The sequence below is a fragment of the Populus alba genome, chromosome 1, assembly GCF_005239225.2.
Source record: "Populus alba chromosome 1, ASM523922v2, whole genome shotgun sequence".
Lineage (NCBI taxonomy): Eukaryota > Viridiplantae > Streptophyta > Magnoliopsida > Malpighiales > Salicaceae > Populus > Populus alba.
This window is the reverse complement of record NC_133284.1, coordinates 4738384-4751511: the sequence shown is the minus strand read 5'-3', so window position 1 is coordinate 4751511 and position 13128 is coordinate 4738384. Positions and strand designations below refer to the sequence as shown.

At 34.4% G+C, this 13128-nt stretch overlaps 1 protein-coding gene across 2 annotated transcripts; it reads right to left on the bottom strand.

Moving 5' to 3' along the window:
* Positions 1-4832: 4832 nt before the first annotated feature.
* On the bottom strand, positions 4833-12161 carry LOC118061814 (pleiotropic drug resistance protein 1). 2 transcript variants are annotated; one of them, XM_035075396.2, is made up of 24 exons: positions 11639-12161; positions 11276-11396; positions 11089-11177; positions 10916-11000; positions 10665-10824; positions 10467-10543; positions 10303-10356; positions 10118-10208; positions 9720-10021; positions 9314-9595; positions 8911-9227; positions 8652-8812; positions 8457-8560; positions 8212-8368; positions 8028-8132; positions 7801-7940; positions 7371-7703; positions 6802-7092; positions 6631-6714; positions 6418-6551; positions 6041-6268; positions 5763-5934; positions 5426-5680; positions 4833-5291 (listed from the first exon to the last, which is right to left on the bottom strand). In XM_035075396.2, exons 1-24 carry the CDS (start codon positions 11974-11976, stop codon positions 5031-5033), a joined length of 4341 nt encoding a protein of 1446 aa, XP_034931287.1. In that variant the 5' UTR covers positions 11977-12161; the 3' UTR covers positions 4833-5030. The 2 variants fall into 2 exon arrangements, with proteins under 2 accessions (XP_034931287.1, XP_034931296.1); XM_035075405.2 differs by having other exon boundaries at positions 7801-7907.
* Between the last annotated feature and the right edge of the window lie 967 nt (positions 12162-13128).

The following is a 13128-nucleotide window of genomic DNA, read 5'->3' as shown; positions in this document are numbered from 1 at the left end:
TGGCTAAAATACCTAATGAACCAGAATAAAAAATTAAAAAAAAATGTTAGGACTAAAACAATTTAAAATGTGACCTATGGTGTGATGTTTTGTATTAAAAAGATAGGAAATGGCAACAAAGCCCTTGGAGGTTTAAAGAGTAAGTATAATTAAATGAGGGGTATGGTAGTAATTGAATAAAGAGATGATAAATATAAATAGGAAGTAAAAAAAAAAAAAAGGAAAGAGTGATCTGAAAATTGAGAGCAAACCGTAAGAGAGAATTAAGGGAGAAAGAAGAAGAAGAAGAGAAAAGAGGGGAAAATAAGGGAACAAGGAAGAGATTGGGAGGAAATAAGTTTAAAGGTAATATTTAGGTTTATAAATGTATAAATGTGTTGGTTTATAAATGTATAAATGTGTTCTTTAAACTTTAAATTTCATTTTTGATGAATTTTAGGGTTTTGAAAATTTGTGTTTTGAGTTTAATTGATGAATTACTTTGAATCTTATGGGATTGATTGTTATGGGTAATTGATTATCAAGTTGAATTTGAGATATTGTAGATAAAAATGATAATTTTGAGTTATGGTTTTGTTTGAATGGTGAATTTGTGTTAGAAATCAGGGTATAACAGTAGGAAATCTGTGAAAATTCTGGGTTTGAGGTAGAAGATGATGAAAATTCAATTTGGTCCCTTAATTTGTGAAAATTACAGTTTAGTCCCCAAACTTTGGAAAATTACAAATTGGTCCCTGGAGCATATTCCGAGATTCTGAACAGAATAACATATGAATTATGGAAATAATTACTGTATAGTTATGAAATTTTAGAATTTTCAATTTGGTCCTCCAATTTGACAAAAATTACCATTTGACCCTAAAAATTTGTTAAATTTTCAGAATGGTCCCCGGAGCATAATGAGATATTCTGGACAGAATTGAAGATTAATTATGGTCATAATTTCAGTATAGTCATGGATTTATGACAATTTTAGTTTGGTCCTCCATTTGACAAAAATTACAATTTGACCCTAAAAATTTGAAAAAATTCTAGAATGGTTCCTGGAGCATAATTAGAGGTTCTGGACAGAAATGAGGATTTATGATGGACATAATTCCACTATATTCATGAATTTATGATATATTTAGTTTGGTTCTCCAATTAGACAAAAATTACAATTTAGCCTTAAAAGTATAGTAAATTCTAGATTGGTCCCTAGCTGTAATATTAGCTTTTTCAGATTGGTTTGATGAATAAATGAGGGTTATTTAGTAAATTATTATCAATTCTTATTATTTGTTTTATTATGGATTAGATTTCGGGAAAACCGTTAATCTTTGAGTTTTTAAGATAATTAACTAGTTAGTTCAAAAACATATAGGGTTATGGAATACACCCTAGTTAAGTGTATTAAATAGGTTAAATGTTCTTTTGAGTCGTTCTTGAATATGTCTTCTTTGTATTCAGATAATCATGATATTCTACCGGCAGGACGTCAGTTGGATTTCCTTCGATATCAGCTTTTGAGTGCTGTTTGCTTTTGAGTTAGGTGAGTGGATAATTTTCCATATACATGAGAAATATTATAAATATTTGATTTTTTTAATATGAATTGGATCATGTTTCTTGATAATATATATATGTTGATTATTATCCTTGTTATGATAAAGTATGATCAATTATTCAATCTAAATTCTTGATATGAGCCAGTATATATTTTGAATTGACTTCTAAATTGATAGCTCATCATTAGATTGATCTCATGAGTTGAGCTTTGAGATATGAATATGTTTGTTTGATTATGATTATGAACAAATGGTATGTTAGTCATAATACCCATGGTAACAGGGTAGTATTAGTCTTTGTGCACATCGTATCTGAACCCTAGTTGGTCGAAGGAGTCACCAACCTCTATGGACTAATCATCCCACAATACAGAGCCTCATGCTCATTGCATTTTAATTTTCTGACGAGCTTTACTAAATGATCTTCTTGTTATGGCCTATTTGAGAAACCTTCCTATAAGAACCTAGAGCAATAATTGTATATATATATTTTCATTATTGTATTACCTCGTGTGTGTATATTGAATATTATCTACTCACTGAGTTGTTGAACTCACCATCTCATTATTATTCTTTTCAGGCTTATAGCTTGATAGCAAGTTACTTTTTTTGAACCTTCCGAACCTGCTTTTTTGTTGTAATTTGTACCTTCTTTTTATGTCAAGTTAGTGCTCCAAAACTATGAATTATATTAACTCTTGTATTAAGACAATTAATTATATTATGAAGTTAGTTTTGTTAGTAGTGTTGCGTTGAAACTTTGATTGAGTTTTGAAGGATAAGTTTGTATGTAAGTTTGGGTTCGCATAGGTATGGAACCTTAGAGGGGAACCTTGCCTATATGTCAATCATGGATCCGGGATTCAGGTTATGACATGTGGACAATGAGGAAAAAAACTGCTTAAGTATTTATTTTTGTTTTAAATTTGATTCTTAAATCTTTAATTGTTAGGTGACCAACCTTGACATGAGATTTTAAAAAATAGATCAAAATTGTTAGGTGATCAACCTTGCCATTAAATTTAAATTAAAAAAATACATCAAAATTGATAGGTGACCAACCTTGATGGCAAGGGTGTACTTTTTGATGACAAGACTTGAAATTTCATGATGACAAGGTTTAAAACTCCTAATTACAGGGCTTAAAATTCCTGATGACATGGCTTGAGATTCCTAATGACAAGGCTTGGACTTCCTGGTGACAAGGCTTGGACTTCCTGGTGACAAGGCTTTGAACTTTCTAATTATAAGACTTGGACTTCCTAACTGGAGAACCTGAAGTTTCCTAATGGAAAGGCTTGAAACTTCTTAATGACAAGGTTTAAAACTTTATTATTGCATGCCTTGAACTTCCTAATATTAGGGCTTGAAATTTCATTATGATAGGGCTTGGAATTTTCTAATGACAAGGCTTAGACTTTCTAATGACAAGGCTTTAAACTTCTTGATTACAAGAATTGGACTTTCTAATAATAGAGCTTGAAACTCCCTAGTGACATAGCTTTAAACTTCCTGATTATAGAACTTAGACTTCTTGATAATAGAGTTTGGAATTCCCTGATAACAGGGCTTGAGACTTCATGATTGTAGGGTTTGGACTTATTTTTATTTGTAAATTCAATCAATGAGAAAATCTTGTTGTAAAACATTTTCTTTTTTAAATCATCTTTATTATTTTGGAACTAAGCCATAAATTTAATAATTATGTCCATATAGGTCCAATTATTGGAAAAAAAAAACCATTAAGATATAAATATGAAGTATTTTCATCCAATAGTTATTTAGATGTATTTGGTCAAAAGCACAAAATATGCCATAAGGAAATTTTAAATATTGTTTTGGCATATGAGAAAATGGGTTTGTAAAGAAAAAGATGTCCTAAATTTTCGAGCTCTTTTTGGAAAATGGCTCAAAAAGATTCTCTAACAAATGAAAAGCTATTTTTTTAAAGAAAGTTTTGAGTTTCTTAAAAGAAATGGCAGCTTTCTTTTTATTATGTTGGTTTTGCCTATGATTCAATGTCATAAAGAATGATATACAACATAAAAATGTAAATCCATGACTATAATGAAATTATAACCATAATTAATCCTCAATTCTGTCCAGACTATCTTGTTATGCTCCAGGGACCATTTTGGAATTTTTTTCAAATTTTTAAGGTCAAATTGTAATTTTTGTCAAATTGGATGACCAAATTGAAAGTGTTAAAATTTCATAACTATACAGGAATTTTGCCAATAATTCATCTTTTATTCTATTCAGAATCTCGGAATATGCTCCACGGACCAATCTGTAATTTTTTAAAGTTTAGGGACTAAATTGTAATTTTTACAAATTGAGGGACCAAACCAAAATTTTATCATCTTCAACCTCCAACCTAGAATTTTTTCAACAAAAAACCTATTGTTCTTACTAAATTTCTAACTCAAAATTCACCATTTAAACAATTCTTATCTCAAATCATTATCTTTACCTACAATCTCTCAAAATCAACTAAGCAATCCATTACCCATAACAATCAACCCCATAACATTCAAATTAATTCATCAATTAAATCCAAAACACAATCTTCAAAACCCTAACATTTATTAAAACAGAAGTTAAAAACTCAATTAACATACATTTAACAACCTAAATCTTACTTTTAAACTTATTTCCTCCAACTCCTTTCTATTTCCCTTCTAATTTCCATCTTTTCTCTTCTTCTTCTTCTTTCTACCTTCTCTCTCATGGTTTGTTCTCTAAGAACACAGCTCTCTCTCTCTCTCTCTTTTTCCTATTTCTATTTATCATCTTTTTATTCAATTACTACAATATCCCTCATTTAATTATACTTACTCTTTAAGCCTTCAAGAACTTTATTGCCTCTTTTCTACTCTTTAATTCAAAACATTACAAAATCTTTCTTTTTATTTCAAAACATTACAAGTTTTTTAGCTGTTGAAGTTTTGGAATTTTAATAGCTAATCATTTTGGAAACCTTTTCTGGTCCTAATCATTTCGATTTTGTTTATAATGATCAGTTATTATTTTCTATTTTCAAGTTGATGATGTAGTTAAATAGGATGACATGTGCCATTGCACTATTGGCTGATCAATAATATGAAGTAGTGACCGAGGTTCACCTCCAAATTTTTTGTTTCTCCTACTCATCTTGTCTTAAACCAGTCATATTAAGATTAAAAAAAAAAAAGAGTTTTATTTTTAATTATTAAGGAATATAAAAACCTCATTAAGCATATAGAATAGTAAAGAATAAATCATTATTTTCAAAACCCAAATAAATAGGAAAAGGACATGGAAGTTACATATAGATTTAAGAGATGAAGTATGTATGCAGTTTGTGGAACTACAAGCATTAATTAACATTAACTTAATTATCTTAGTTAATAAGTTTCAATAAACTATATTAACGTGTTGTTACAAACTTGTAACAACACAGAAAAGGGAGAAACATAGATTGAAGCGTGTTAAAGAAAATCCCTATCGCCTCTGGAAGTTGAAGGCTCTGATAGAGAAGGCAAATATGAACGCAAAGAGGACTGTCCAGCCAAGAACCGCAGCTGCAACTACTCCAACAAAATCATGGTCGAATCCGAGAGAGTCTTTCACATATTGTTTCACTGTTTGAGTTTCGGTGATCAGGCCTTCCTGTATATCTCCATACTGTGATACAACCAATCCATACAAGGACCATGATACGGGGCATGCCCAGTAGTACCACCTCCACCATACAGGTATCCGCTGTTGTAATAGACCAAGGCAGAAAAAAGAATCACAATATTGTTCCTCAAGGTAAGCAGTCACTATGGAAACTTAGAATTTGAAATGATTAAGATATATATATATATATATATATATTAGTATTTAGCACTTACAGGTCGAGGGACTATATATCCCGAGAAGAGGTTCCATATTAAATAAAATGCGGTGGAAACTATGGCGGCAATGTGGTGGTTTGGAGTCACAGCCACGGACATCATTCCATATAAGGTGAAGTATAATAATGTGAAGTACATAAAGAACAGATACCAAAAGAACTTAGCAGCAGTCCATTCAAACCCAATCATTGCATAAACTATAACACCATAGACAGCGGATTGAACAAACACATAAGGAATCTCAATCAAGACCTGCAACATAAGATGAAGTTTTGGTGATCAATGCATGAAACATGCAATAATAATTTACTTGATGAGGTGAATCCTAGATTACCTGTGCAAAGGCATAGGGCAAAGCTGAATACATCCCGGCAGCTCTTTCTCTGTAGAAGACAGTTCTTTCAACAGCCACCACTGGCTGTACAGCTGATCCATTTTGAAAACCAAGGAAAAGAACAGCTGCATACATTGAACCCATAGCATTGGAAAGATCCTGGGTAGTGCCCCTACAGTTTGTAAGACAAGTTAGATGAATTGGTAGAACTGCATGTGGCAAACCATCAAAGTGTCACCTTCTATATATATTGTTTTAAGCTAGCCATTGTGACTTACACTTTGGAGCCAAGGTCCCAGAACATTGTCCCAAACATCAACCCGATAAAGGTTGTGAAAAGAAATCTCACGGCAGTGTATGGTGGATTCCTCCAGTATGACCAGTGTTGCTTCCACAAGCAAGCCATGCATTGTGTGAAAAATGATGTCGAGTACTGCGTGGAGAAATAAATGTCCTTCGAGCCAGGAGCAGGTGTGCTTAGTTCTGCAATAAGTGCTTTGTTTCTCCTGAATTAAGCCACGCATCAGAGACAAACTTTAGACAAATTGAACTCTACTTCTCAATTATTAAGTGCTTTACTATTTCATGTCATCAAAACTTATTTGGGAGGGCTTTAGAATATTTTTCAGTACTTTAAAAAACTACTTTAGCTGACCTGAACAGATCTGAATTCTTGTAAATGTCAGCAAAATCAACCCCCAAAGCCATCTCTTGCGACGATGAAGTAACCTCCAGCATCCAAGTTGCTGGATTATAGCCATCTTTAATTTTACTCACTCCTTCAATTTCCTTAACAATTAAATGAATATTAGTCAGTTATAGTTGGTATGAGCATAGGTTATTTAATTATTAACCAAATTAAACATACCTCAAAGTACTTAATCAGATGGATAGAGTGACGACCCACTGGCCCAACATATATCTCTTCACCTCCTCGCTTCATCAGGAATAACTACAATGCCATGTTAATAATCCAGATTATTATGTTGATAAACTCTTGACAAAGTTCTAGATCAGATAATTTGTTGACAATTTTTACCTCATCAAAGGCATCAAATATGTCTATACTGGGCTGATGGATGGTGCAAACGACTGTTCTTCCTGTGTCCACAGTGTTCCTAACTGTTCTCATCACAATGGCAGCGGCTCTAGCATCTAGCCCTGAAGTTGGCTCATCCATGAATATGATAGAAGGGTTTGCAACTAGCTCAACTGCAATGGTTAGCCGCTTGCGTTGCTCAGTGGACAAACCATTCACACCAGGCAACCCAACTAATGCACTGCGCAACGGATTCAACTCCACAAGATCCATGACTTCCTCAATGAACATCTAGAAATGTAGAAGTTGATTGGGTTAGGCCAACTAAAAAAAAAACATAATATTTAGCACAATCACCGCATAAGATCAACTTCACCAGCAGTATCCTTTGCTAGATAGAACCGGGACATTGATCTTGATCCAAGGATAAAGTATAAAATGGTAAAGCTGAGTTAAACTTAATTGGATGAAACAAGCACGAAAACAAGAAAATATTCACGGAACCCAAATCTGCACGCTAAATACCTAATGTATGAAGCATATTTAAATTCAAGGCAAACGGTGCCTACCTTTCTGGTTTCAGAGTCAACTTCTGAGGGTAGACGAAGCCAAGCTGAGTAGAGTAAGGATTCATAGACGGTAACTTGTGGAGAGTGAATGTCATTTTGCTCACAGTATCCAGAAATTCTAGCAAAAGTTTCTTGCTTCTTTGGGTACCCTGAAATCTTGATGTCTCCCTCAATATATCCACCAGTTTTCCTACCAGCTAACACATCCATCAAAGTCGTTTTTCCAGCACCACTAACTCCCATCAAAGCTGTAAGGATACCGGGCCTGAAAGCACCACTCACACCCTTCAAAAGCGCCAGCCTATCCTCAGCGACTCCTTGAACTTTCATTTCCTGCAAATCTCAATACCAACATGATCAGTTTTTCTATGTTCATTCAATCATATGACATCAAAGCGAGATATAATCGTACTTTACTAAATCTTGATACCTGTGGCATGTCAACGGAGTAAATAACGTCATTAAATGTGATGGAATGTGGTTCAAATGGAAGAACCATTCCTTTCTTCCTGTTGTTGCTGGCCTCACCAATGGAATCTGAACCACTTCTATTAATTTCAACTCCACTCGCTGCTTGTAAATTGAAAATATATCGGTAATTTGATACCTAATAGGTTGGGAAATGACTTGAGCACTTTATTATTTGAATTCTTTTACCTGTGTTGGTTTGGTGACTGATTCCACGGTTTGATAACTGAACAGCTCCTCCAGAATCACCACTTTCCGATTCTTCAGATATAACAGCCTGAGGCTTCTCAAATGCTGCCAACATAATTTGCTATATATTAATATAAGCTCCAACTTTCAAGAGGTATGGCGTTGTGAAGGTAATGACACTTACGATCGAGGACAGTGAGGGCCACAACAAAGCAGACATTGAATAGTAGTATGAATCCTGCTGTTGCCCCGACTCCTATCCAGTACCAATACGCTTCTGTGAAGAATTCGCGACTCTTCAAAACTTGGATTCCTAGTGATTCTGTGGAGCCTGCAGGAATCTGTGATTCGAAAAATAACTTCAGATACCAATTGATTATTGAGAGCCGATGGCACAAATATACAAACGGTGAGTTAAAGAAACCATACATGACTCCAACTATGTCCAAGGAACTCATTCACTACTATTGCGCTCTGCCCGTACATCAATGGTGAAGCCCAGTAACCCCATATCCACCATTTCTTTATTTGCTCTGTTCCATTCAACAAAAAAACACATTATGAGTTCCTCCAGGCTTGGCAGAAAAAATATAATTTTCGAGTGCGATATTATACTCATCATACCTCTGGACAAGATGACGCCACCCAACGCAAAAAGTGCAAGGAGCACAAATGATCCAAAGGTGTTAGCAACAATCATGTTCCTTCCAGCTGCAGCAATAAATCGAAATAGTGCAGATGCCATCTGGTTAATTAGCACAAGCACCAAGTACAGCTTAAAAAACCTGCAAAAAATGAAAGAAAGAAACACAACCTTGTTATAACAGCTGGATCAGAATGGATTCTGGTACAAGCTTACAGAAAATCAAGAATTCTTATTTACCTTGCAATGTTTGGATCAAATCCAATTACATAATAAGTTAGGAAGACCCATGCAGCAACTTCAACAAATGTAATGGGAATTTTCAAGATCCAAGGCGGAATTGAATATGTCCATGGAGGAAAGAATAAGAGTTCCCTTTGCTTGTAGAACACAGGAAGCTTCGCGATGGTCATAGATAGCTCAGCCATACCATTAAACATGATCATGATCGCAGTGAAGAACAAAGCACCAGTATAAATTCCACCATCAATGACTGTATCTCGAGGCATCTTGGTCCGGAAGAAGAGTGTCATTGAAATAATTGCCATCATTGTAAGCTGATACCAAGTGAAAAGGAGTCACATTGAATGCAAAATTTGAAAGTAAACAGAACTTGGATATTGTAATGACTATCGATAATTACTTGGAATATCTTGAAGACGTAGACAAATGAGTTCCTCTTCATGAGCAAGAATTCTCTTGAGAAGTTAGCTTTAAGCAGATCCATCTTTCCAGCTCCGTACTTTTTGTTTACCAATGCCGCTGGATGGTTCTTGGTCTTGTCAAATGGGATTGCAAGCTCCTCTATGACCCTTCGTCCCACGCTGATTGATTGAAATGCCTCAGCAAATTCGTTGACTGTGATAAACCTGTAAGGCTGATCTTTACGTGCCCAATACTTCTCTTGATCTTTCCTAGACGTCACCTGCGAAAAACTCCTTCATCATCGATCATGAAGATTGTGATACTTACACGAGGCTCTTTTTATTGAATATAGGAGATCCTAGTGTAATAAAGGTTCCATGTAAAACCGCTTCATTTAAGCTTACTTCTTGCAGAAAATCTGCCACGCCTTTTCTTTCAGGACACTGGAAGCCCATATGTTCAAAAAATCCAAGCACATTTTCACGAGGACCCTGGTACACAATTTGGCCATCTGACAGGAGAATAATGTCATCAAAGAGGTCATAAGTCTCCGGTGCTGGCTGGAGAAGCGAGATGACGGCAGTGCAATTGAGAATGTGAATAGTTTGCTTTAATGAGTTCACAATTTGGTGAGTTGTTGAGCTGTCCAAGCCAGTAGAAATCTCATCCATAAACAATGCCCTTGATGGTCCGACCAGCATTTCACCTATGACAGATCAATGGAGATCTCTGCAGATTAATTGGAGAGTGAAGCGAAATAATTTTTCTCTGATGTTAGTTATGGACTAATGGAGATTTTTACCAGTTGTAACACGCTTCCTTTGTCCTCCAGAGATACCCCTTATCATTTCATCACCTACCAGAGTATCTGCGCAGACCTCCAATCCTAATATCTGCAATTTCCAGAGAATTTAAGAGATTTAGAGATATTCTGTTCACGTTTTCTGAAGACTTTCATGACATTTCAATGCTACATAGTGGTGTTACCTTTAAGACGTAATCGGTGATGACATTGGCCTCTTGACCCTGTGTTGCTACTGCCTGTAATACCAGAAACAACAGAAAATGAACATTGCTTTCTACATCATCGTAGCTTATTCTAGCTACCATAAAGGAAGTCTAATAGGCAAAATATTAATATCTTTCATCACCTTCAAGAAGACATCAATATCTGGATCAGGCTTAATGTTGGCTTCTTTCTCTCTTCTCGACAACTCTGCCAACATATCTGACAATTGCAAGGATTTTTACTTAGTAGTCATGTTTAAATTATGAATATTGAACAGATCACTAGAGTGGATTATGATTCTGTTGGGATATGCATATAAAATCTAGTCCATTATTCTAACCGTGAAGGTTTCCAACCCCTTGGCATCTGGCAGAGAAGGCCAAAGTTTCCCTCACGGTCATTTCTCCTATATGGAGATCTTGTTGACTGATATAGGAAGCCGTTCTTTGAGGTACGAACTCGTTCATCCCATGACCATTGTATGTCACGCGACCAGAATACTGCAAGAAAGAATTCAGATTCTCAAATTAAAGCAGAAAACAAAAGCTAAATCCTCATGGGATACACAAATTTACGAGAATCTATCACCACCTTAAGACTGGGATCAAGCTTTCCAGCCAATGCCAACAGAAGAGTGGTCTTCCCAGAACTTGGAGGACCCAAGAGCAGAGTCAATCTAAAACATGTACATAGCAAAAAAACAAAACTTAAGAATAGGCAACAAACTATTGAAGCAAACAGATTCTAGATCATAATCATCTTACCTTGATGGCTTGACGATTCCACTAACATCCTTAAGGATGGTGAGTGGTTTCTTTCTACTTGGAAGTATACGAAGAGATATGAGTAGACCCTTCAAAATTGATGTATGAGTTATTAGCTAATAAGAAAGCATCATATTTTGGCAATCGGTTGTAATAACTGATGTCAAATGTTTGCAGCTGTAGTTACCTCTATTATGCTAAAAGTGAACTTAGCAAATGAAGGCAAAGCACCACTTCCTACATAAGCTTCAGCTCCAATATTTAGATGCTCGTACCGCACTTCAATTGTTGGAAGCTCAATTCCAACCCTGAAACGCCAAAAATCAAGAACTTCAACAGCCAAAACAGAGTTCCTCTGTATTCCAAGTAAATAGAGGGAGAACAAAATCCATGTTTTCTTTTTAGATCAATCCATATATCATGAAAGAGAGACTAACAAGTATCCAATTAATTAGAACCATTTTGTTTCGATCTAAAAGCCTGATTCCTTTCTAAAATTTTCTCTGCAACCAAACAAAGTAAATGTACAAACCAAAGGAGAATATTTTACCTTTCAATACGATTCTTGAGTTTCCACAAGAACCTCTCATTATCCTCGTCTGCAGCTTTGACCAACCTTTCCAACAACTGTTTTCTCTCTTGGACTCCGAGTTTTTCGATATCTACCTCACTACTTACACCTCGTGATGCACTCATCAATATACCTTTCCTTAAACGATCATAAGTAGGTAGTTTCTCCAGCGCAGCCCATTTTAGAGCCTCTTCGTCATCTTCTTCTCGTGAAGATCTTGAAAATGCTTCTACAGTACTGTTTCTCCATACAAACGAACCTGCTCTTAAACTATCTCTTAAAGTACTACCAGCTCTGTAAATATCAGCACTCCCCATTGATGGTGGATCAGTATACTTAAACAACAACTAAAACAAACCAAACCCCAGATTTTGTTCCTCTATTCTTCTTTCTGGGTTTTGGAACTTGAATCATAGAAATCTAAATGAACAGCTAAAATGATTTTGTTTCCAAGGGAGACAAAGTACTAAAGTGGAGCGCCAATGAAAAAAATGAACATGAATGTGCGGATACTTATAAGGACTCTACTGGCGGCTCTTAAGGACTCCTGGCGTCTTTTTATTTGAACGGTCAAACTTGTTTACATATTGTAAACAGCAGACCATTACGGGGAGGAAAAAAAGAGGAAATAGTTGAAAGTTTTTTGCTTCCTATTATTATTTGATTATGTTAACCATGCTTATTTTTGAATTCGTAAAATATAATTTATTATTTTTTAATATAATTTTTATAAAATAAATAAAAATAATAAGATTTAAACTCGTGACTACTTAATCATTTATAATCTGATATTATTTTAAATAATCATTTTTAATTTAATCACTTAAGCTTTTTGATAAAATAAAATATATAATTTATATTATTTTTTAATAAATTTTAATATATGTGTGAAAAAAAACACTTATATTATGGTTTTAAAAAAATTAATTGAAAATAATAATAATAATAATAATAATAAATTAATATAAATCTTTTCTTACATCCTCGTATAATATCCATGGTAAAATTAGGGGGAAATGAGATAAAATGAAGAGATGAAAATGGAGTCAGAGAAAGTATAGATTTTTTTTATTTTATTTTTTTGTCTTTCGAATCAACAGAAAGTAAAAGCTAATAGGGAAAAAGATGCTTCTATGGAGTTGAATTTTCAATTTTATGAATTCTCTATCCAATTGGGGAGATTGATAATTAATGGTGAAAATCGTCAAAAGTTCTTTGCTTCCTGTGACCAAGTCAACCACACTGTAATTATATTCAATATGTGTGAAAAACAAAATATCTTTCAAGAATCCTGTTCATATTAATATTCAGCCAGTACGATATTAAAGTTTAAAAAACCTTTATTTTGAAAATATCTATTAATAAACTAAGGAAAAATGTTTATTGCTGATAAGAAAAGGATGCTTCCATATATGGGGTTGAATTTTCCATTCATTTCCTCTGGCTAGAGAGATTGATGATTATGGGTC

Coding starts and splice junctions, on each gene's coding strand:
- LOC118061814 (XM_035075396.2), bottom strand. CDS start 11,976: ATGGGGAGTGCTGATATTTACAGAGCTGGTAGTACTTTAAGAGATAGT. Junction 7,093..7,370: donor TTGACTCTGAAACCAGAAAG/GTAGGCACCGTT, acceptor CTACATTTCTAG/ATGTTCATTGAGGAAGTCAT. Junction 5,292..5,425: donor GATATATAGTCCCTCGACCT/GTAAGTGCTAAA, acceptor CTATTACAACAG/CGGATACCTGTATGGTGGAG.